This window comes from Odontesthes bonariensis, chromosome 4, assembly GCF_027942865.1.
Source record: "Odontesthes bonariensis isolate fOdoBon6 chromosome 4, fOdoBon6.hap1, whole genome shotgun sequence".
In the NCBI taxonomy this organism is placed as follows: Eukaryota; Metazoa; Chordata; class Actinopteri; order Atheriniformes; family Atherinopsidae; genus Odontesthes; species Odontesthes bonariensis.
Genome location: NC_134509.1, coordinates 23,238,359 through 23,263,039, shown reverse-complemented (window position 1 = coordinate 23,263,039; position 24,681 = coordinate 23,238,359). Strand labels below are relative to the sequence as shown.

Here is a 24,681-nt window from a genome sequence, read left to right as displayed (position 1 = left end):
ACCCTGCAGCTGTCTGGGGCAGACACTGATCACACACACACTCACTTTGGGTTGAGTGCATAACCATCCATTTGCGTGGTCTTGTCAAGCTTGCAGCATACTGCAATTTCAAAGCAGGAGCCCAAATGGTACAAATGAGGCTGATCACACTCATCTGGGGTTAAAGGGTGAATAACCCTGTGCTTTTAATACAGAACTGTATTAAAATCACATCTCAGTGTTTGTGTATTTCACCTCAAAGCCCTTTCAGAAGGCTGAATAAAATCTGCTCAGTTGGATATTTTAAACAATAGCTTTTATTTGTTGTGTATGTTTGCATCTCAGCTTTAATTACTGTAACAATACAAATTTACATGGCTTGTTTATTGACCTGCTCTCCTCATAACTTTTACTGTTTCTCCAGTTTTTATGACCCCGATGCTTCAATAAACCAAAGAGTTAACATTCCAAAACTAAACAAGATCTTTCTGAACACTCCTCTTACTAAACAGAAGAGAAGTAAATGGATCACCAAGAATATATCTAAACAAGGTCCAGAATAATTTTTCAAACACCACACCCATTATATATTTCCCATTAACCAATTTGTCATTGCACGGCAACTAATTTCAATACCAGTCCCAAAAGTGCAGTTTTTAAGTAGCGGTTGGAATCAGGCCTATCAAAGGGCAATGTTAAAAGGCTTGAGACATCCTTTGGTCACTTACCCCCTAAATAATATCTTAATTGCTTTTTTGTGCAAATTTTGAAATTATAATGGCCTGCTGAGCTTTTACCTACAGGCCAGGTTTAGACCCTGACATCATGGCTGGTTCTGATATAATTTGTCAAAAATGATGTCACATTTGTCATTTGAAAGCTAATGAATTAAGAGTGAAAGAGGAATGACCACTGCTAATGTTTTTGCACATGAGGAATACAGGAATACAGTCTTTTTGTTCAGAATGCATTACGTTCGTGCTAACGTAGGTTACACGTAGTCTAGTAGATTTGTCAAAGAAATGGGTACCACACTAATGTCATTTAAAGGAACAGTGTAAAACAGATAGTTGGAGATTGTATCCACATCAAACACAGTCTACCAACTACAAAGCAACATTTTTTTTATATATTGTTGGGCTATGTCAACGGTAAAAGACACACAAGCAACTTTGGGCATTACTGGAAAGATTTTTTTCTTTGGAAAAAAAGTCTTAGTCATATTCATTCTTATTTTCTGCCTTCACTTTTCCTAATTTCTTTTTGTGTCTTCATGTTTTAGTTTCTTTGATGAGGTCCTTTAAGGTGCTTTGTTTTGCATTATGTTAAATGTTATCTTCCATGTGCATATCTTCAAACTCTTTACAAAGGAGTATCTGCAATGAATAATTCCTGTGCTTTGCCCTTTTTTGTGCTCCTTTTAACGGTGATCGTCTATATCCCTTTTATGGTTTCAGCGTGGCTGATTCCCAGTGAAGAAGGACGGCCTGCACAAATTGATATAAATGATTCATTTGAAGGTAATGAAAACACAATTAATTTAGCAAAGCAATTAGATATTAATTGAAACATAGCTTTTTATCATACAATCAACTTATCTCATAGGTCTTTGTTGTTGTTGCACAATGTAACTTTGCAACATTAGTATGAAATTTGGGGTAGTAGATTGACATTAGATGAGAGGATCAGTTTTACTATAACTGTCCTTTAAATAGGAAGCTTTATCACCATGCATTACCATTTCAGTATGAATGTAGGAAGTGGCCTGTTTATGCCAAAGACAAAACATAAAATTCAGATACCACTTGTAAAACTGTGTGAAAATCCCTTTAGGGATCTTTTGGATTTACATAAACTGCAGAAACTGGTATTTTTATTTGATTTTTTTTCTTCTTGAAATAGACTAAAAGGCTTTGAGGGTGAATTTGATGGAAACGTAAAAAAACTTTACCTTTAGAAAGTGCAAAATTAAGAGTTTTTTGCTGTTAGTCTTTTGCATTGTCCTATTTTAGTTGCATTGCCCTCCATTATGATAGTATGTGATTGGTCAATGTTTTGTGGATGAAAATGACAATATAGTCTCATATTACATGCATAAAATTTTGGCCATATTATTAAAACAGTTTTAGGATCAAAGCTATGACAGCAGAAGAGTAATTTATCCTTAGGTATACGAATGACTTATTACCAACTATTCCTATTTCTAGTACCCAAAAAGAACCCACGCATACATGGGGAGAACATGCAAACTCCACACAGAAATGGCCAAATAGAGCCCATGAGGTAAATAGATAAACTAATTTCCATCACTTAATTTTCATTTTGCTGCTGAAATGTTCCCTGTCATTGTTGTCATTTTTTTTTAAATAATCAAACACTTTTGATGGAAATTGCCTATCAATAAAAAATGGCCTTGGTGACGCCATGTTATTCTAAGTTTCCAGTTCTTTCAAAGCTTCTAATCAGTCGAATCAGCCACAATGTTTGAAAGCATCTGTGTGCAGGACAGGACCTTCAAAACCACACACACACCTCTGCATAAAGGTAACCATCCTACAAGAGGACAATTGGATCACATTCAGAGTAAGAAAGAGCCTTGGGAGGCCTTCACGATGGTCATTAATGACACAAAAATAAAAGTGTGAAAGTGCAATATTTCAAGCTCTTTTAAACATTTCAAACTGAATGTGGATTCATGATTAAAAAGGTTTTCTTCAAAGTTTTTTTCCACTGAAACATAATAATTCAGAGGAAGTTACATGGGAAAAGCTTGGGTTAGGTTTGCATTTCAACTAAGTTAAAGTATTTTTTTTTTTATTTATATTCCTTTTCTGCTTAATTTCTGGGGAACTTTCTGTACTTATCACTACTTGGAATTCATTGTTATCTTGCATATCAATGTCTTTGATTAAAAACACATTTGTTACAACTCAATTCAGTCAGTTACATCTTCACCAATACAGCTCAGAAATTAAACCTTCACTTTAAAGCGTCTGCATTGAAATTAGGCGACAATATCAAAAGAAAATGTGATGCTCTTATGTTTGAAGCAGATATTGTAATGACATGCTCAAGGTGTTGTTGAACAAACAGAGCAATACTTCATCAAGCGGTGTATGTTGACATATCAGGACCACATGTAAGAAGAGGTTAAAATAGGTTGACTTTAAACTGATTTCAACAATGTGATACCTTGCCATACATGCTCTCTGAGGAATTAAGCCACTGTGTTGTGTTCCATCCAAAACTCTCACAGATTTAGTTGAAACTCCTCCGCTCCAGGAACTTCTGACAAAAGTGGGCAGACGCAAGGGGGCGACGTCGGTCTCTGAAACATTATGGTGGGGCCATCAAGAGAGCGCGCGGTAGAGAGAGCGAGCGCGCGTACGAGAAAAAAGAGAGAAAGGAGCTGAATGTGCGCGCTGCTCGGAGATCCGACTCCGGTGTCAGCTCGATTCAGTCACAGAGCTCCGGCTCAGACATGTGTGGAAATTTATCCAGCGTCTCTTCTTTGTTTTTTATGACTCGTATGGCAAGATGCAGAATCGCGTATCACTCGCTGTTTAATCCACTGCACAATGGATGCGTCGTTTTGTGTTACGTCCAATATTGTTGCGCTACGTCGATTACATTTGGAATTGGGGACTTATGCCAATTAGTCTCAATAATGATTTTTTATTATTATCATCATCATCATCATCATCATCATCATCATCATCATCATCATGTGTTGCACAAGTAGTCAGATACCCTGCACTTTGTCCCCCTCCCAACTCTTTCATTTGCATATCTAATTTATTCTTTATTAATTAAATAAGTACATGATGCAACTGTGTTATCCTAGAGTCGAGGGCACCGTGTGAGGGGGTTAATGATAAAAATGGAAGACAGGGGGAATAATAGGCTGCAGGCTATTAGAAACACGGTAGGACTGAAGTATAAACGCTCCATTTCACTGAATTAGAGTAACTCGTGTGATCTTTCAATGATGGAATCTTGCCGCTTTTCACACTGACACTCGCTGTCAAAACTGAAGGAGAGAAAGCGATATCGCTTTATTTAAAATGTTTCCATTCTTTCTCATATTGTGCCAAATGGGTGCAACTTAGAGAGAGACAGAGGAGAATGGCCGTGTCACAGTAGGGTATTGCGTCACAAGCTGTCTTTAGTTGCGCAGGCATTTTACATGGTGGTCTTTGGCAGTGGGCATACTTATTACAATCCGACTCATGCATTGGAATCAAAGCAGTAGTTTATCTGCAAACTGTTGGAAGATGCGTCAAGGGCATAGTTCTGGTTTCGTGGTCCTATTTGATAACCAGAAACTATTTATCACATGGGTGAAAAAAGAAGCATCCTAAAGAATGAGAACTGTTTTTCTAATAGTTCAGAAACAACCCTGTCTGAATGGAATCTCTGCAATATTATCTGCGCACAGCTCCAAAGACGTCAACCACTGATATCCGTTAACTTTCTTAATTCACTGTATGTGTAAAACATTTAATTTTCCTGCTGCAACTGTGCCTGGGCCTGGAAGAGAGAGTGGAAGAGAGGAGATGAGCGCAGCGGCGTTATGAAGGTCCGATGTGCGCTCTTGCTGGCGTTGCAGCGCCCCAATCAGGTGCCATTACACCCGATGTTTGAGAATATCATTGGCTGGTGGGGAAAGGAGCTGAGCGCAAAACCAGCCCCGCTACTCACACTCGCCTTACAGAAGCCGAGCTGAGAACATCATCCGCTTTGAGCGCTTAGGCGCAGTGATTACATCCTAAAAGAGAAAGATAGGGAGAAAGTCTAGTTTTTCTCCTGTCTTTTTTTAGAGGGCTTTTGATATTTATGTCTTCGTTGCATGAACAGACGATTTAGCTTTCTTTTTCGGCTCATGTGGAATTTCCTTTTTTTTGTTTATGATACTTCTGTGAAGAAAGGGCAGTCTGTTCTGTGCACAGGGAGTCTTGGCTATGCGTCCTGGCTCCAGCTTGCAATGTTTGCGCTGACGCCAAAACTCACAGACCGGTGCAGAATTGATTAAAACAGAGAGGCTCGGATCAAATGGCTGTACTTCTCACAGCTGAAACGACACAATGTTCCACTGACCTGAGGCAAATGAGAGGATTTTCAGAGTCGGACAGCCTTGTTGCTGTTTATTCCACTGCCTATCTACGGACAGAGAAAATGTGAAATGCTCATTTCTTGTAAAACAAGGGAATAACACTTTTTTTTTGTCTTGAAGTGCACTTGGACAGTGGCAGAGGAGATGATTTGGTTAATATTTTTGCTCTCCATTCTGGATGGAGCTTTCTCTCAGCTACACTACTCCGTGCCAGAGGAACAGGAGCCAGGCACTGTGGTTGGGAATATCGCAGAGGATTTGGGGTTGGACATCACCAAACTTTCCGCTCGCCGCTTCCAGACGGTGCCGAGCTCACGGACACCTTATCTGGAAGTAAACTTAGAAAACGGTGCGCTGGTAGTTAAGGAGAAAATTGACCGGGAAGAAATCTGTAAGCAGACCATCCCGTGCCTATTGCACCTGGAGGTGTTTCTGGAAAACCCACTAGAGCTCTTTCGCGTCGAGATTGAGGTGATGGACATCAATGACAACCCCCCCAGCTTCCCAGAAACGGACATTTCCGTGGAAATATCCGAGAGCGCAATTCCCGGAACGCGTTTCCCGGTGGAAAACGCCTTCGACCCCGACGTTGGCACAAACGCGCTCAGTACATATGCCATAACTAATAACAACTATTTCTACCTTGATGTGCAGACACAGAGCGACGGAAACAAGTTCGCAGAGCTGGTGCTAGAGAAGCCTCTGGACAGAGAGCAGCAAGCAGTGCACCGCTATGTGCTGACGGCTGTGGATGGGGGGATTCCGCAGCGGACCGGAACGGCTCTCCTGGTGGTTAAAGTTCTGGACTCTAATGACAATGCTCCAACATTTGACCAGTCTGTGTACACGGTAAACCTGCGGGAGAACTCCCCCGTGGGCACTCTTGTCATTCAGCTCAACGCAACGGATGTTGACGAGGGACAAAATGGGGAAATAGTTTATTCTTTCAGCAGTCACAACACCCCGCGGATAAAGGACATATTCAACATTGATGCCAGAACAGGCAGGATAGAGGTGGCGGGTGAAGTGGACTATGAGGAAAGCAATACGCACCAGATTTATGTTCAGGCTAAAGATCTGGGGGCTAATGCTGTCCCTGCGCACTGCAAAGTGTTGGTCAAACTGGTGGATGTGAATGATAACACACCAGAGATCGGTTTCAGCACTGTGACTGAATCTGTGAGCGAACAGGATGCCCCGGGCACCGTGATCGCACTTTTTAGCGTCTCGGACCGGGACTCTGGTGAAAATGGACAAATGAGCTGTGAGATACTGGGTGACGTTCCTTTCAAACTGAAATCGTCTTTTAAAAACTACTACACCATCGTGACAGACGGTCCGCTGGACAGAGAGAACACGGATTCATACACAATCACTGTGGTGGCCAAAGATAAAGGTCAGCCTTCGCTAGCTACCAGCAAGTCCATTAAAGTGCACGTCTCCGATGAGAACGACAACGCACCCCGTTTTACGCAGGTTGTTTATGATGTGTATGTGACTGAAAATAACGTGCCTGGTGCTTTCATTCATGCAGTGAGCGCTTTGGATCCTGATATGGGACAGAATGCTCTCATTACGTACTCCATATTGGAGTGTGACATACAGGGCATGTCTGTGGACACTTATGTGTCCATAAACCAAGACACTGGCTACCTTTACGCGCTGCGCTCTTTTGATTATGAGCAGCTGAAGGAGTTTAGCTTCATGGTCCAGGCTAAGGACTCGGGTGCTGCAGAGCTCTTCTCTAATGCCACTGTAAATGTGATCATAGTTGACCAAAACGACAACGCTCCTACTGTCATTGCCCCTATTGGCAAAAACGGCACAGCCAAAGAGCATCTGCCGCGCTCTGCAGAGCCTGGCTACCTAGTGACGCGCATTGTGGCCATGGATGCAGATGATGGCGAGAATGCACGCTTGTCCTACAGCATCCTCCGGGGCAACGAGATGGGAATGTTTCGCATGGACTGGAGGACTGGAGAGCTAAGGACAGCGCGCAGGATCTCTCCCAAACGAGACCCGCATGGCTTCTACGACCTGCTGATCGAAGTTAGGGACCACGGGCAGCCCCCTCTCTCTTCCTCCGCCAGTGTGAGTGTAATATTAGTGGACAGCGTGGTTGAGGGCCGCAGTGGAGACCGAGGCTCAGCCTCCAAGGCTAAGGAGACCTCCCTTGACCTCACCCTCATTCTCATCATCGCCCTGGGCTCCGTTTCTTTCATCTTCCTCCTGGCAATGATCGTGCTGGCCGTACGCTGCCAGAAGGACAAAAAGCTCAACCTGTACACGTGCCTGTTCGCTGGTGAATGCTGTTTCTGCTGCAGCTCGTGCTGCAGCAGACAGGCTCGTGGCAGGAAACAGAAGAAGCTAAGTAAATCCGATATCATGTTAGTTCAGAGCACCAATGTGACGTCAGGAGTCGGGCCCGTTGGTCAGGTGCCCGTAGAAGAGTCTGGTGTGGGGGGCGTGGGAGGCGGGTTTGGCTCCCACCACCACCAGAACCAGAACTCCTACTGCTACCAGGTGTGTCTGACACCGGAATCTGCCAAAACGGATCTGATGTTCCTCAAGCCGTGCAGCCCCTCCCGCAGCACTGACACGGATCACACCAACCCCTGCGGCGCCATCGTCACCGGTTACAGTGACCAACAACCGGACATCATATCTAACGGCAGTATTCTCTCCAATGAGGTAAGACAGGACTGAATCAGCCACTCTCACCCTTGAATACACCCCACTCCCCATCACTTATATAGTAGTGCGCAAAACTGCGCAATTTCATGGGTTAACCTAATTTGAGATCCTGTGGAATTCAACAGCTGTGCCTGTTTTATGTCAAAGTACAGCCATTCAGGTCATGCACAGCAAATCTCTCAGAAAGGAATCATTGACTTGGCTGTTCTGGTCAGTGGCCTTTAATCATTGTCACACGTAATGGTGATTGGACATGTCAATCTCATGTGGCATTTTAGACTGAAACAGACTGATCTAAGATCAAACTTTACTGTGTCCAAAAGGCTGTTACAGAGATTTTAGCTCTGGGTAAAACCTGAGTGTCAAAGTTGGGTAATTCTTTTCAGCCGATAAGTTTATTTTGTGTAGGTTAAACCGGTTCAATCTGTTCCACATATTAAATACGGTAAAATCAAATCCACACATTTTTTGGGATACGTCTGAGGTGACTTGTGGAACTTAATATTGGAATAAAAAGGATTCATGACAAATCCTTTTTATGCACATATCAGGAACATTGAGCAACAGCAGGTTGAAGCCGGGGTAGCACATATTATCAGCAAAACGGAGGAGATAAGTGAATTAGCTGTTCTAATGTGCTCAGCCTGTGCGTTCTGCTCTCTGAGCTGTGGAGTTGGGGCTTTTTTGTTGATTGCGGTGTGGCTGGAGTGGAGCCAGACAGCCAGTCACAGCCTTGCTTTTCTGTGCGTTAAGTATTCCATGCACGATCCAACACGGCAGCACCGTGAACAAAGGTTGTTCAGTTTCAGCATCTCACGGCTCAATCATTTACGCATTCAGTTGCCTCCCTAACCTACTCCCCCCTGCTCTCATCTCCACTCACCCACTTACTCACCACTTAGATGCGCACACCGTTGGTAAAACACCTGGCGCTGCCACAGCTCCCCCTAACTCACCATCTCTATGACAACAAGTTTATTCATACGTGGTTACTTATGTGTATCCAATCTACGAGTTTACTTCTCTTACATTTATACTATCTGTCTCTTTAACATTAAATGTGATCAAATGTGTTTTTGTGGGCTTTCTAGACAAAACACCAACGAGCAGAACTCAGCTATCTGGTGGACAGACCCAGGCGTGTTAACAGGTAGAGAAAACACACAATGTGACACACGTGCACACACTCACCCTGTTATCTGAGCCCATTGAGAAACATCCACAATCAAATGACCTGTCAACATCCAATGGTCTTGATGGTTCCGCAATCTGCTTATAAATCAATGGAAATTACCACTACGCCTATCAGTAACCCGTATATTCCACATAGTTAATTTTAGAGGCTTTAGTGGCTGTATAGTCTATGGTTCCCAAATGTATCCATAACGTTCATCTTTAATTTGGCATCAGTCCCACAACTGACAGAGCGGCGTCTATTAAAGCTCTAATGCTGGGTTTCATCACTTACCATGAGTGAAATCCAATTTAGACTCTTGACGGCCACCGTGACCGTATTAACGTGGTGTTGACTTCTGATTCCCCCTGTCTTTCTCTTTGCCCCTCATTTAATCCCCTCCAATCTCTTCGTGTTTTCTTCCTAATATCCCCTTTACTCTATTCATCTTTCCACTACTTCCACTCTCCGCGCTTGCATTCCCCCACCTCTTGTAGTTCGGCATTTCAAGAAGCCGACATCGTCAGCTCCAAAGACAGCGGTCATGGCGACAGTGAACAGGGCGACAGTGACCACGATGCCACTAACCGGGGTCATTCAGCCGGTGAGTTCCTCCACATCACATACTGACACCGTCATTTCTGCCCTCAAACACCCCTCCCTGATCCACTTTAATGGCGGTAGTTTGCTACTGTCAATAGGATAATGCGGAATTGTTGGTGCGGACCGTTGACTTTTCATTTCCTTAATTTGAGAGTGTGCGAGTAGGCCCGTGATCTGAAGGTGCCGGCTGGTATGAACGGGTCCCAGGGGTGTTGATTACATTTCACAGCCGGGTGAAAAAGACTGGGGGGGGGGATTATATTTTGCGGAAATCTTTTCTTCTTCTTGCCCCTTGCTTCCTCCCTTCCTATCCTTTCAGCACCAATTTGGTGCTGAAAAGACAGCGACTCGCGGTGAGGCAGTGTGAGACCCATCGAGCTTTAGTGGCACAAATCAATAGGTTCACTCAAGTGAAAGGGACCGGCATGAAAGCTAAATTGATGTAATGAGAAGCATTTCAATCAGCCACGGAGGCAGTGCATTGTAGCGCATTTGTTGTGTATAGATTCATCTGATCAAACACAGTAAGTGGCTTTTACATTCTCTCTTTTTGGTTTGCCAAATCAGGTTTGGCACGAGTTCAAGCAAAGGTAAAATGTCAGAATTAGCTAACAACTCACCATGCACACTCAAAATTCAGCTTTGTTTACAGGGAAACCCCCCCCCCCCATTTCTTTTCTACACTTTATAGCACGATATATTTCTTTAGAAAAGGGTTTTGTGGATATTATCAGAAGCTTCTCCTTCTTCTCACTAAAATTATATTTAGTTAGTACCTGTTTATTGATCAAAGTGAAGTCAGACAAAGAGTGAAGCAAGAGTGAAGCAATACAAAATCTAATTTCATATTGAACTGCCCTTTTCTTTTTAGAGATTCTTCCACACAGTATATGTAAGACCCTTGCCTAGACTGAAGCTTGCCAAATATCATATCAGTGCTGGGAATACAAATATAAGAAATCAGATAGGTGTTGTACAGCAGTGAATTGGCCCTCATTAGGCTCTGCAGTGTTTGACATTATTAATGAAGTGAGCCAAAATAGAGAGCCAGTATGCAGCAGTCATGTCACTCTCTGCCCCCTCGCTCGTGAAATAGGCTGGGAAGGTCAAACTGTGCCGGAGTGAAATGCAGTATTGGATGAAATCCAAGCTTGTCTTGCTTTTTTTTTTCACGAATTCATTGTTCAGTGAATGAAATTTTTGAAGCTGTCCATCAGAATATGATATACTGATGTCTGATACTGCATACTTTAAGTATTGCTGCAACAAACTAGAGAGAGACATCTAGACAAGCGATAACAAGGAGCATAGGCCAGATGTGATATGCATCTTAATTTATTCAGCGAACAGGTAGACCCAGACTTTACAAAGGAAAGGAAGTGGTTCTAACATGATGTTCCAAGACATGTCCAAGTGTGTATTTCAGCACTTGAATTCCATTTTTTTCTCGCACTGTGACAGGCCTATTTTTCTGAACCAATAACACGTTTTTCTTCAGCTTCTTTGGCTCAGAGTTTTGCTCATTTGGCACTGGCCTGAGAGTGTACCCAGTTGGTGCTGCACTGTGTATTTCATATGAAGGGAAATCAACATTTGTTCCTCATGTTGGATTTAGAAGGGAACAGCTTACCTCACCATGGGAGGTAATATCACACGGCTGGTATTTTGGAAAGACGGACACTTGAGTTTCACAGACTTCGATAAACAAAACCAAAAGACATAGTGTGTGTTTGTGTGTCTGTGTGGGAGTAAAGGTATACCAGTGTCAGATTTAATATGCAGATGCATACATATATAACCTGCTTATGTGTGTGTGTGTATACATATTATGCCTTGAAGAAAACAAGGTTAAGTGATAATGTCTGCATTGAAAAGGAATTTTCCTTCGAGACAGTACTCGGAGAAGCTTAAATGTGATTCAATGTAAGACGAGAGGGTGGTAGCTAGTGGTTGGAACTCTGCCAGGTACACACTGTATTCCCACTTTACAGGCATCCTTGTTGCTCATATGTGTCTCTGCGTGGCTTTATTAATGTATCATGATTGCAATGTTTTTGGCCCTTTCTTGTGGTTACATGATATGTTTGTATATGTTATTGTGTGCACTAGCCTAGATGAGCTTCGTGCTGAGTGCATGCTCTTAAGTACAGCAGGCAGCCAAACTGCAAGCGTGAGCCAAGACTATGTATATGTACGTGTAGTTTTTAGCTGTTTTCTGTGTGGAAATGCAAGCTGTGTGTGCACATGCATATGCTCACATATATTTGACACGAATATATGTATGCTTCACACTCTATGTGAATGTGCTTGCCTTTGTCTGACATACACATATTCTCTGCCTGGGTTTGTGTCAGGGTCTCATCCTTCATCCTGTCTCCCCCACACGTTGGCTCCCCGTAACACTCGGCTGATCAGTAATTCATTTCCAGATCCTTTACATAGCAATTATCAAAGGAGGGTTAGAGGCAAGGTTTCCACACGGGAACAAGCAGCACATTCTCCCTTTTGGCGCACCTAGGAATATTTCAAATCAAGAGGAAACCATTTCCAGTTGGCATATCATCAACTACACCTGCTGTAGCTTCCCGCTCGGCCGCTCGGTTGACACTTAGAAAATAAGTCTCCTGACGTCGTTTTAAATCAAAGGGACACTGTCTGAAGCTGAGATACCTTGGAAGTGTGGGCAAATGGCTTTCCTGAAAGCAGCATTCCTGGAGTAAGGCACCAGTGCATCAGGTGCAAAATAATTTCTGTAATTTTTCAAATTACACATTTTTTTCTGTCATTGACCTATGAGAAGAAGATGGCAAGAGAAAAAAATAGAAGGGTGATAGGAGTGCATAGCACATTTATCTGGGGAAAAAATTGGCTCCTCAGAAACATTCAACTAGCTGGGGAAGGCAGCGTGACGGGTGGGAGACTGGAAACGATCATTATCATGACGTTTGTTTTGGTGGGAACAACAGCCGTGACAAATGGGACAATTAAATCACTGTGGTAACGGTGTATTAAATGGCTGATTATGAATTAGTGGCGTGCACCATGTTGAAGTTTCCCATGTCAAGGAGCTGTCAGAGAAATTTAACAAACAGGGTTTTTCATAGCCCTTAAATACTAACAAAACTGGGGGCTGAGGGACAACTGGTAGGCACAGGGATACAGATTTATTTACAAATTAGGACATGTAATAATAAGAATTCTATTTGTGAGATCAATTAAAACATATCAAGTTCAAGTTTCAAAGCTCCCATTATAAAAAAGTACCAGAAAGGAGTTGGATTAGGCTGATTTTATCCCAAAGACAATAACATTTTGATAAAATTCTTTAAAAAGTGAGGAAAAAAGGTCACAAAATAGAAAACTTCCAGTAAAAGAAACATCTTCAAGTCTGAAGCCAAAAGAGTCACAATAAAGGTGCTGAAATTGTTATAGATGGAAACGCTTTTCATTACTTTTTATTAAGGCAACTTGTTGCAAACCTAAAACCATGTCTGCATCGATATTTAAGCCTAAACTCGTTTTTCATAACAACACCAAATCATATTTATACTAATATCTCAACTCAACCATGTATATTTTATGCTTAAACCTAACCCACTGCAACGTACAGCCATGATGGGACTCCAACTTCACTCTTTTGCCAAACAGTCAATGCTGTATTTCAACTATCCAACCCCTCCCTGAAAATGTTTATGAGCACATAATAGTTGTGCAATATTATATTTATGACAGTTTCACATAATGCTACATGCAAGCATGTCGCTATCTGCAAAAAAAAGGGAAGCATGTAATATATACCATCTGTTTGTACGTTGCACACTGTAATCATGTTACAATTTTGAAAGGAAGACATAGTCTTAACAATCTGATAGCCCAGGAAGTGTAGTAATTTTACAAATTTTGAACTGCACTGTCATACTAAGCAGGAAAATAATAATATATCTTAGGTGTGCATTATTTTCTCTTGTAATTGTTTTCACCTGGTATCCAACAACAGAAAGAAATAATTTATTTTGTCTAAGTCCAAAACCCAAATTTATTCTGTTTACTGTTATATGAAACAAAAGAGAGACGGCAAAGCTGAAACCAGCAGCTTTGCTTGAAAATTACTCAACCTAAAAATGGCACAAATGCTTAACAGGGAGAAATAAGAATAGAACACTGAAATGTACAACCTCTAACGGGGATGAGAGGGTTTAAGTTTATTACAGTGTCTGTCAATTCTCAACCCTTTAATGCCTAGCAGATAAAGAAGTTGAAAACGCCTCACTGTAGATTCTATAACGATAAACTAAATATAAATATCCCCTCATTTATCAACACAGAATTTGGATTTCACCTCTTCTTTTAAGCTGACCAACAGCTTAAAAATGTTCCACTTTGCATGACATCTTTGGTTAAAGCTGTTCTGTGTGGAAATGAATGAAAACTAGAATAAGTATATGTGCTTTCATGATTAACAGTATAGTAAAACACCTTGTTAAGCATCCTGATGAATGTCCTCTTGGTTATAACCGGCAATGTCATTTGAATGAAGTAAATGTGATCTCAGCCATGAAATAGGAGAAAAAGGACACAAGTACATCTCTGTTTGCCTCAAATGTGCTGAAAACAAAAGATAGAAAATAGAGAAATAAATTTATTTTTGCTGCTTGAACAGAAATCATAGCGATTTTAAGAGTAATGCAGTGCAGAAAGACAAATAGACATCTCAGTGACATCCAAGGAAGTCATAAACATGGTACCCATTAGAAACACATATCAACCTTTCTGTCCAGAGGATTAATGTTTGTGAACATCTGCTCCCGCTAGCCTGAAAGACCCTGCAAAAAAGTACGACATCAGGATTTGTCTTTGTAATCTGATCTGTGATGAGAAGCCACAATTACATTTGTCTTCAATTTGATGCAGAATATTCACTTGATTGTGTTTGTGCAGATTTGCCTAAAATAGCCCATCAGTAGTCATTCTTAAGAGTTTTAGTCTCATTTGAACAGTTTTGCCTCACCTGTAATGTTGATTGAAAAAGCTACCACCACAAGTTAATGTGGAGATCCATTTATGTATATATAATTGCATACTTTCACTGATAAAGAGAGATTGAATGTATTAATTACATTGGTCTGGACTTGGACTTAGACATGTATAAAAAACTCAGGAATTAACAAGACCTGGCAGATATAGCTAACAATGTTGCTACTCATTTCCCAGTCTTCTGCAATGCTTTATTTTCATCCAAATGGGTGCTTGACCACAAAGTAAACTATTATTTCAAGACAGAATCTGTTGATCACTTACTTTAAACAATAACATCAGAGTGGAATTAAATGTTCAACACTGAACTCTTTCCAGTAATGAAAGCTTCAGCCAGGTATTCTATTTAGAAAACTTGGAGAATCTGCATTCATGCATCTAGGTGCAATTAGCAATCTAATTTGAGAATAGGTATTTGTTGAATAATTTGTTTGATACAGACAGGGGAATAATGGCAGTAATGATAAGATAATCAAGCATGTTTCCAAATGTTCTCATAGAGGGTGGATGTGGGCAGATATAGACCAGAGTTCTACTTATATTATGTATAAGAGGACTTAGTACACTATATCACACTGAATTTACAGAAAAGAGCTGAAACGTATACAAACCAGCTATCACTAATCAATGGTCATCCTGAATGTTTGCTCTAACAATATATAAGAGGTGCTATTAATCAAGCAGACACTATTAGGGAAGGGAGCCATGCTTTCCTAACTCAGATGCTATCCTGCAGACATTAAAGAATTACAGTTGGAAACAATATGTCTGTCCATCATTACAGTGGGGCCCATCTTGCTCTATTTTGGCCTAGGGAGATCTGTGGTTTACTCATCACAGCCTCACTGGCCAACTCATGTAAGGAAGCTTTGCTTCTCCCCTGCTGTCCTGTGCTGCTGTCCAAATATTGACATTTCGTGTCAGTATTCTCTGTGGAGCTGTGGAGGACAAGATGAAAAACACAGGTATGAATGGAAGACACCCTCAATCAGGGGAATTAGGAGTGCGCTTTTTGGGGAGGCGAGGAAAATAATAAAGAGAGAGAAATAAATGACAGGGGAGGATTAAATGAGACAGAAAATAATAAGAGACAGAGAAAGAGGGAAGAAACTCAGAGGGAGCAACAAAGATTAAGAAGAAGAAAAACAGAGGAATGAGTGCAAAGAGTAGCAACTGCAAACCTGTGCTCTGCAGACACACTCAGTATATCCACAAAGTGAATTCAAAGATGGGGCTCATGTTTTCCCAGAATTTGTTTTCCCTCATTTCCTTGCTCCCAGTGGCTGGATGTATGTCAGACAGCGCAATTAGTGAAATTACACCGACATGGGATTTCAGAGACATGCAGAGATGTAATGGAAAAAAGCAAGTGGAAAAACAGAAGAGAAGCGCTGATTGCTTATTAGCACGTAGATTGTGTTTGTATTGTGCATACATCTCGTATTCTGTCTGCGTGAGTGTGTGTGTGTGTGTAAAGAGACTAAGCACGGATGCGTGTGTGTGTTCTTCCTGCCTGCTGAGGTCACAATGAGAGGGCTGCTGGCAGGGCCTGTCATTGCCAGTCACTGTTTCGGTTGTTGTTTTGCTTCCTGCCTGAGGAAGAAAAGGTGCATCAGGGGACCAACAGCCACTTGGTGTCATGTGTATATGGCCTGTCTGTCTCTTTATTTGTGTGTAGTTACATACTATGTTTAGGAAGTATTTATTACACAGGTGTGTATTTGTCTGTGTGTTGGCAAACAGATGCATTTATGCTGATGTTTTTTGACCGAGTATTTAGGTAGCTGTTAGATGACTCTCTTTATGCCTAATGCATAAACAGTGAATGCTGTCGACTATATTTACATATCATCTCCACAGTGTAATACACCCATGTGCCTATTTAAATACTTAAAAGGCCTTTCTCTTGATTTTTTATCATTAACAAATTCATCTTCAGGTGCAACACGTGTCCTGTGCAGAGTTGAATGATTGATTGGATTTTTCAACTATTCTTTAGTTATTTTGCTGATTTATTTTTAGATTCAGGAGCCTATACAATTAAGCTACCAAAAGCTTTATCTAGACAGCACAGATATGATTAGAAGGCCTAAAGTTAACACTCTTATTATCAAAGGAGGGAACTAATTTGTGGAAGTCCATTTAAAGGTCAAAGGCTGACTAAGGATTGAGCACCACCAGAAATACCATGTTTTATGTTCGCCCAACCTTTAAAGATGACAAAAATATGCATAAATTCTGGAGGAGAATTAGTTAATAAATTCAAGTAAACCTCTCTCCAAAATCAAATCAGCATTTGCACAGATTTCCTGGAGCAGCTTTCCTGCACCGGTCCCATTGGAATCTTCAATATATTTTCCACCTCATCACTGCTTCTGTTGCCACTGAGCCACATGCCTCTTGTGTTACGTGATGAAAACAAACGCACCCTTTGGCAGCAAAAGCACTGACTTGTGCTTATTCCATGGGGCTCTCAGGCCAGCGAGGGGTAAACAAACTGAATAGACACATGAGGTCTAAAAAATATGCTGAATCAAACCCTATACGTTGGGCGGAATACAAAAGAAAGTAGCTGTCAGCTCTTGCACACAGCTGTCTTTCTTCAATCTCTGTTGTTCTGCAGCTTTGCTCATGTAAATAACAGAATAGTTCAAAAGCAGGCCTTTGGCTCAGGGTGATTTGCACAGATCTCCGGAGAATATGAGCTGTTAATCTATACTCTATTAAAGTTCAAAATTACATCTACATATCTCTTATATTTTCTTCTTCCGTTCATGTTCATTTTAAAACTTGGACAGACTGCCACCCCGCATAAAAAAAAGAGAGGATTTAGAATAGTGACAACTGGGGTGATGTTGAAAACATCTCAGTATGCTAGGGTTGAAGTGTCCAAAAACAAATGCTTTATTAGATATTTTTATCTTAATTTCATCTTGAACAAAATCCTCCGCATCTTTGCCTACCTCTGTGTAACCCCTCACTGGTCTCCATCTGCAAAGCTGGGGTCTCCCCCTGTTTTGTTTTTTTCCCCAGTTGCTCTCTCCATCTGCGAATGCAAAGGTCCTCCCTCTCTTTCCTTATGGTTCCTGCAGTCTCGCCACTTTCCTGCCTGCAGTCTCTGTGAAATCTGCGACTCCCTCAGATTGTTTGGCCCTCACTGTCTGTAAGCCTTGTGTCTCCTCTGGCTCTCTGGCCACTGAACAGTCATGTTGCCTTTCTCGCTCACCGTGGAGCCTCGATTAGCGGGGACATTAGATCCACACAATGCCCCCAAATGCGGAGTAATAGAAACGCCAAGAACTATTTCTTTGATGATGTGGCGACACATTATAGGTTGTGGAATTTAACTGATTTCATGTTTTGTGTTTAGTTTCTGAGGAAATTTTTATTTCTATCTTTAGTGTTTTTAAGAATATATGCTAGGCTATGAGAAAAAAAAAATGACATAATCTTAAATGCTCTAAGATTACACAATTCCGACTCAGACAGAGAAAACTGTCATTACTGTATTCCCATCTCCTGTATGAGGAGATCTGCGCTTTATTGCCTTCTTTCACACTTATGTTTTACTTGAAAATATTTTTAGAGAACACCAATTGCAAGAAATTTCTGAAGAGAAGGTGGAAGATTGACATCTTAAATTATATTTGCAGTCTGACAGGCAAAATCTAAGGCATTGCCATGCCATGCCAATTCCAAAGCACTGATTGTACCAACTGTGCAGCTTCTGCTTGATAAACTTGTTGCTCTGTGCGCATGGGGACGAGGCAACTCTACATTGTTTTTGTTTGAAGTTTGTTAAGTTGGCATCAAACTGAAAGAATGTGTGTGTGAAATACACTGACCAGTAGAGCAGAGGGGCGCAATCTGACAGGACAAACACAACAAAATTTCTTTATGAGGAGTGACCATTTTCTTGTGTGCTCGTTTCTTTCACTTTAGGTTGAGATAATCTAAATCAATCATGGGGAGGAATGCCAAACCATAATAACTGACATGATTATTAAAAGGGCTGAACATTGTTTGTGTAACTCCCTCTCAAGAATGATCACATTGTTTCTGTTCATTCATGTATTTACTTTCCAAAAGTGTATCTTTTTCTGTAGCCTAATGTCCATTTAGATTGTAACACTAAAGCCTGGCTTATAGTCGGTAACGCAAGACTCAAAGCAAGACGCAAGAAGAAATGCAAGCCCTTGCGTGCTTGCCTGTGTCACCTCAATTTTCTAAACTTCACGCAAGACGCAAGACGCGAGCAGAGCTATAGAGTAGCCACTCTGGACACGAGCACAAGCCACTATCTACATCACATCCGGCGGCGTGTTCATCTTCCGGTTTCATCCCCTAATAAAAGACCGCTGTTTTTTTTCTTTTTGTAAGTGCATTATGAAGGTCATCTTCTTCTTCTTATTATTAATATTCCTATGCTTCCCCCGGCTATCTTCTTCTTGGCGTTATGCTCACATTTGTAAACTGTTATTTTGTTGAATTACTAATAAAGTTAAAAAAAAAAAAAAAGACCGCTGTTTTCAAACGCCAAGGTAGAAAGCGAAGAAGAAGAAGAAGCATGAATCCCATAGACATAATATATTATATATATTATGTCTATGATGAATCCACTCGAAGAGAGACTTGCCGAAGAGGTCCTGGCGGTGAATTTCTTTTCATCGTAGTAGGCTTGTCATTGAAAAAACCCGCTGCTACACCTACTGTCCTGGCGGTGAATCGCCACGCAGCACACGCAAGCGCCGGCAAAGCTAAATGAAGCGTTAAAGTCTCGAGCCATTAACACAAGCGCAAGAAGCAAGCGCAAGGGCAGTTAAAAGAGGTATAACTCGGCCTTAAAAGCAGACAGGCACACGCAGACACAGTGGCATTATCAGTCAAACAGATCAGTACAAAGTACCCTTTGAATTTAAGCCCCCTCAGCCTTGGGGATTACCGATTGCCCACTTCCTTTTATTATTTCTGTCTCTGGTTCAGTAATTTTTTTAGTGACGAAAATCACACACAAACTCATTTTTTGATTGTACCACTCCAAGTTTTTTTTTCGTACTGTCCTGACTCCATTTAAACCAGGAAAACTACAAATCCAATCTGTACATGATCAGAGAATGGCTGCAGGGTTTAATCATCCTGATGACATGGTTTATGTCTCTCGTATTTCTTTCACTACCCTCCCCTTCTCTTTATACCTTTTGAGTGTAATTAACAAAACTGGAACCTCTTTCATGATTGTGATGTGTATGCATGTTTGATACTCTATTATATCATTTCAGGTGTTAATTTATGTTTTTTATGCTTGTGTTTTGTTTTTGGCAGTGGTTGTGTGTCAATTACACACTCAGTCAGTTTGTACACGGATGATTGACATTGGAGCGGGATTAAGCAGCCAGTGAACATTTTGCTGACTTTTCTGTCACATTTCTGCAGATGATTGTAATTTTTCTTGTGTAAGGATGATGGAATATGGATTGAATTTAGTCTCTAGGCTTCTATTTTAAGTCTGAGGATGTTGATCTGGGATGGTTGGGGGCTGGGGACTGAAGTGTTTTTGTAACGCCACATCTCTCTGATTGCACTTTTCATTCAGAATGAATGAGGTGAGGAGGAAAACAAACAATTCTCTTCATCAATTTTGTCTCTTTGATGAGTAGCTTTTGCTACACTTTTTCCACCTGTGACATTGGCAAATAATTGCTAATTTGTGTTCCCTCTTGTGCTTTCTCTCTCTCATCTTTCCACCCATCTCCTTTTCCACTCCAAATATCTGTCTTCCTTCCTTTCTCACGATTCCCTCCCTTTTTCCTCTGACTTATTTCCCCTTACATATCTGTATTTCTCCATGCACAATTCCCTCATTCATTCTCTACCTATCTCACTTCCACATTCCGTCCTCTTTCTGAATCCTCTCTGCAGGTGCTGACCTGTTCTCCAACTGCACAGAGGAGTGCAAGGCTCTGGGTCACTCCGACCGCTGCTGGATGCCATCCTTTGTGCCATCAGATGGACGCCAGGGGCCAGACTACCGCAGCAATCTGCACGTCCCCGGCATGGATGCCACGCTGCCCGACACTGAGGTACCCTCCTCCGTCAACCTCTCCGACCAACTCACCATGACCTCCTCCGCCGCCTCGTCCAACGATAGGTCATTCTCCACCTTTGGCAAGGATGGCCAAAGATCACAGTCACACCACAGCCTACACCATCACCTCCATCAGCAACAGCAGTACAGCTCCAGCACGCTAGAGAGGAAAGAGTATGATAGGGGCACCCTACCATACAAATCCACCTTTCCCTGTGAGTATCATTATGAAACTTCACTGGGACCCTATGACTTTGGTCAGGTCCAGTACAGGTACTAAAGGAGGAGACAATGAATCTGAATCTGCCACTTGATTCTGATCTGGACTTTTCGTGTTGTTTATCAACTTTATTTCCTTCTATTTTATTTCCCTTTTTAAGGAGTTTTAAAAAAATCTGACTTTTTGTTTTGTTGTAACTTTTTTTTTTTTTGTAAATTATGATTTCTTTTGTTGATTGTGAAATGTAATATTTTGCTAACCTCCCCACTCCAAAACCCACTTTATTTTTTTAATCTACCCCTTACTATAACCCTAAATTTTGCTTGTAAACATGTGACCATTCCCAAAATAAACTAAATTTGAATTTTGACTCATTCAAATCTGCTGTGGCCACTCTTCTTTGTTTTTTTTCCTTTCTATAAAATCCTCCCTTCAAAATCCTTCTTTTCTGATGCTCATATTAGTAAAGGTCATCAGCACAAGCACAGCTCATATTCTATTAAAAACATTATCACATACCAGCAATTAAACACTTAATAAGACATGCCTGAAATACACACAAAGACCAAGAGAAAGAAAGATCATTTCATTATGCAGAGAACATCTTTTTTCATTGCTCGAGCACACTGACTTCCCTACTGAATAGCTCAAAAGGTGAGACACACAACCCACGCTCCTTCTTTTGAAGTCCAGTTTGCTCTAAAAAGGAACTCTCGAGTATCTATACTTGCTTGCTTGTCTATGAATTCCTGACATAAAGGACGGCAAGGTGGGTTTTCAAATGTGAAGTCAAGATTCACCATTTCTTTTGCAAGTACAGTTTGAAGTTTATTTTGGTAAATGAAAAAGTATCCGTATCCATTGGAATAAAATTAACAGTGTACATTTTCAAAACTGCCAACATGGGATTCTCAAGAAATAAAAAATATAATAATAGCAAAATTAAATACAAGAAGCTTAGCAAGACATTTCTTGCCACCTTCAATTGCTTTCCAAGCTCCCACATTACATGAATATTCTATTAGCTCTAAGAGTCGAAAATGGATTCGATATACACATTCAGTAGAGAAGTCATTTCCAGTCAAGTCATCACCATGTTAACCACCATCCTCCATAATCCTGCATGCTGGCTGTGGGCTCTCTCTCAGGTAAATGATGAGCACAATAACCTGCTTTTTTCTTTCTTTACTTGTTTGTTACTTTGCCGAGCCGAGCAATCTTTTTATTGCTCAACGGGTTTGTGTGAAAAATAATTGGTATTTAGCCTTTAGGTGCGAGAGCTTGTTTTGCTCCAAATATAGCTGCCTGCGCGTCTGCTCATCTCGTCTGCCTCGCAGGGTTGGGTTAAATGCACTCCATAGTCACTCAGTCCAAAATTCACAACTTTATTTTGTTTCACTTTACTTTTCTGATGTACAATTTTCTTCATTTTCTGCTCTACTAAAATAAATGGACTCCTCTCATCCACTTGGTGCTCATCACTCTGTAAAAAATGTACAGTCCCAGAAGTTGAGACTGTGTTAACCAGTAAGCATCATGCTCTACTTTAAAAATTAGCATTGAAAGCCATTACGGCAGTGCTCTGATCATCAGGGCTGACTTGAAAAAGGATTTATAAATGTTTGATAACCCATTTATATATAATTAATGAAGCAATTAGAGCTTTGTGTATTTTCTATGCATGCATTGAGTAGCCACCAAATTTTGACAAAGTGTCTTCATTGATGGACGTCTTTTTTCCGGCTCCAAAATTAGTTTTACCATTATGTTATGAGGACCAGCGTTTAGGGTGTATAAATAACTTCACACAGAGTCCTTTGTGGCACGTATCCTTCAAGAGATGATATTTCGAGCCAATGTTGTCACTAAAGAGCCTCCAGGGAAAGGGTGTCATTTGTCTTAACGAGTGTGTTCTCTGTCTTTTCAGCCCGCAAAAGGATTTGCTAGCTCATTCCACGTGGACCTGTCGGAGACAGCGTGAATTTCCGTACTAGACCACCAACACTGATGCTAGAGACAGTAAAATAAAACTAAAGAAGCGGTAACCTGGACAACAGCAACCTTGGCTAAACTTCATTATCTCTTGCGGCGAACTGTAACCAAGCCTTGGCAGTGGCTGCTGAGAGAGTAAAGGTGAAATAAATACTGAGTAGCTGTAAACGTCTTGATACATGAGGAGCAATCCAAGGCCTTATTTCTCTCAGCAGGACTGAGACTGCGGCCGAAACTCTTGACCGTGTGGAGACTATAATGGTAACAGATGACACCATGAAGGAACTGAAAAATAGAGGAATACAACGCGCAGTTGAAGTGGGAAAAGTGGGACAGTTTAACTCACAAAGGTGTTTTTTTTTGTTTTTTTTCTGATTGAGGAGTTAGCCTCTAGAAATCTGTGTGTGCCTGTTTACATGAAGAGAAAAAAAGACCTAATGTGTCTGTACAAACTTCAAATGTCACACGGAACCCTTTAGCTATTTCTATGGTCATCAATAAGCCAGCTGTACAGAGACCATTTGGGGCGGGGGCGGGGGGTGAGAGTGACTGAGTGAGAGACTATTAGATGGAGAGAGAAAAAGAGAAAGGGCAGGTGATGTACAGGTTTAAAAAATGAAGGAAATGAGGACAAGCTTGACTGTCTTTATATAACTTCTCTTTTTTGTTTCTGTTGTTCTTTCTGTGTGGTTAAAATGTGCAGATTCTAAAATATTGCAACTCACAGTTACAGACAGGAACATGTGGTCCGGAGCCGGTTTGAGTGCTCTTTCCAGTTTAGCCACTTCAGGAAGGAGATTTGGACAAATTCACTGTGTCAAAGAAGAAGCTTATGATTCTCACACTGAGTTTATACAGAAAATACCACAAATGAATGTTCTCATTTTTAAAGTACTTACTAATGGTTCTCATGGTCCTTCCTGATCTGACTGCACAGAAAGGAAATGACCCATTACACAGATGTGGTTCCCTTGATGCCACTGGCCTATACATAAACAATCAGACACACTCAGTGGTTTTTATCATGTGTGCAAAGTGTTTACTGTGCTATTTTAAAAGCTTATAAATGAATATAAATCTATATATATAACTCTATATATATATATATATACACACACAATATACTTTTTTTCTGATAACTGTGTAACAATTGGTTAGTTTTTACACCTCATTATGCCATTCAGTCTTATAATACCAAGTGCTACAAAATCAGGACTTATATCAATTAATCTGCAGGAGTGCTTCAGCCTAAAAAGCAAGCCTTCATGACGACCAACATTTAAGTTGATGCTCTTATTTGACTTTTCACCGTTTACACCTGCTGGTTCTTGTTGTGTGCAGCAAAGAAACCACTTGAGTTTTTTTGGTTTGTTGTATATTTTTACGAGCAGAATATTTGATCATGTACAGGATGGGAGACCATCACACTCCAGCAAGATATCAAAAGTGTTACAATCATATTGAAAGGCATAAGTAGACATGGTACATAAGGACAGGCAATACATGCTGTGGGGTATTTCACACAAACACACATAAACATAACACACATAGGTCAAGTGGTGATAAATAAACAGTGTCATTGAAGTTCTGTAAAGTGTGTTTTGTTTCATTCCCTTTGGAATCAAACTGTTCACCATCATAACTATATGTGAGCATGTTAATATTCAGATTCAATATTCAATATTCTAATTCAGAATGGCCGAGACTGATAGGATTTCCTTAGCGTGTGAAGATTCAATTCAATAGTTTATGTATATGATTTAGAATCAAATTCATTCCAATACAAT

The 24,681-nt window shown here is 40.9% G+C and overlaps 1 protein-coding gene across 2 annotated transcripts; it reads left to right on the top strand.

The window, feature by feature from the left end:
• The first annotated feature begins 3,530 nt into the window (after positions 1-3,530).
• Positions 3,531-24,478, top strand: pcdh10a (protocadherin 10a). 2 transcript variants are annotated; one of them, XM_075463531.1, is made up of 5 exons: positions 3,531-7,783; positions 8,878-8,936; positions 9,458-9,564; positions 20,517-20,897; positions 22,830-24,478. In XM_075463531.1, the coding sequence occupies exons 1-5, from the start codon at positions 5,237-5,239 to the stop codon at positions 22,847-22,849; spliced, it is 3,114 nt and encodes a 1,037-aa protein (XP_075319646.1). In that variant the 5' UTR covers positions 3,531-5,236; the 3' UTR covers positions 22,850-24,478. The 2 variants fall into 2 exon arrangements, with proteins under 2 accessions (XP_075319646.1, XP_075319647.1); XM_075463532.1 differs by having other exon boundaries at positions 3,534-7,783; positions 20,517-20,677.
• The last annotated feature ends 203 nt before the right edge of the window (positions 24,479-24,681 follow it).

What these genes read in the sequence shown, in the direction of transcription:
- pcdh10a (XM_075463531.1), top strand. Translation starts at nt 5,237, where the DNA reads ATGATTTGGTTAATATTTTTGCTCTCCATTCTGGATGGAGCTTTCTCT. An exon ending in GCAGTATTCTCTCCAATGAG is followed by an intron (nt 7,784 to 8,877) that starts GTAAGACAGGAC and finishes TGGGCTTTCTAG; the next exon opens with ACAAAACACCAACGAGCAGA. An exon ending in TAACCGGGGTCATTCAGCCG is followed by an intron (nt 9,565 to 20,516) that starts GTGAGTTCCTCC and finishes TCCTCTCTGCAG; the next exon opens with GTGCTGACCTGTTCTCCAAC.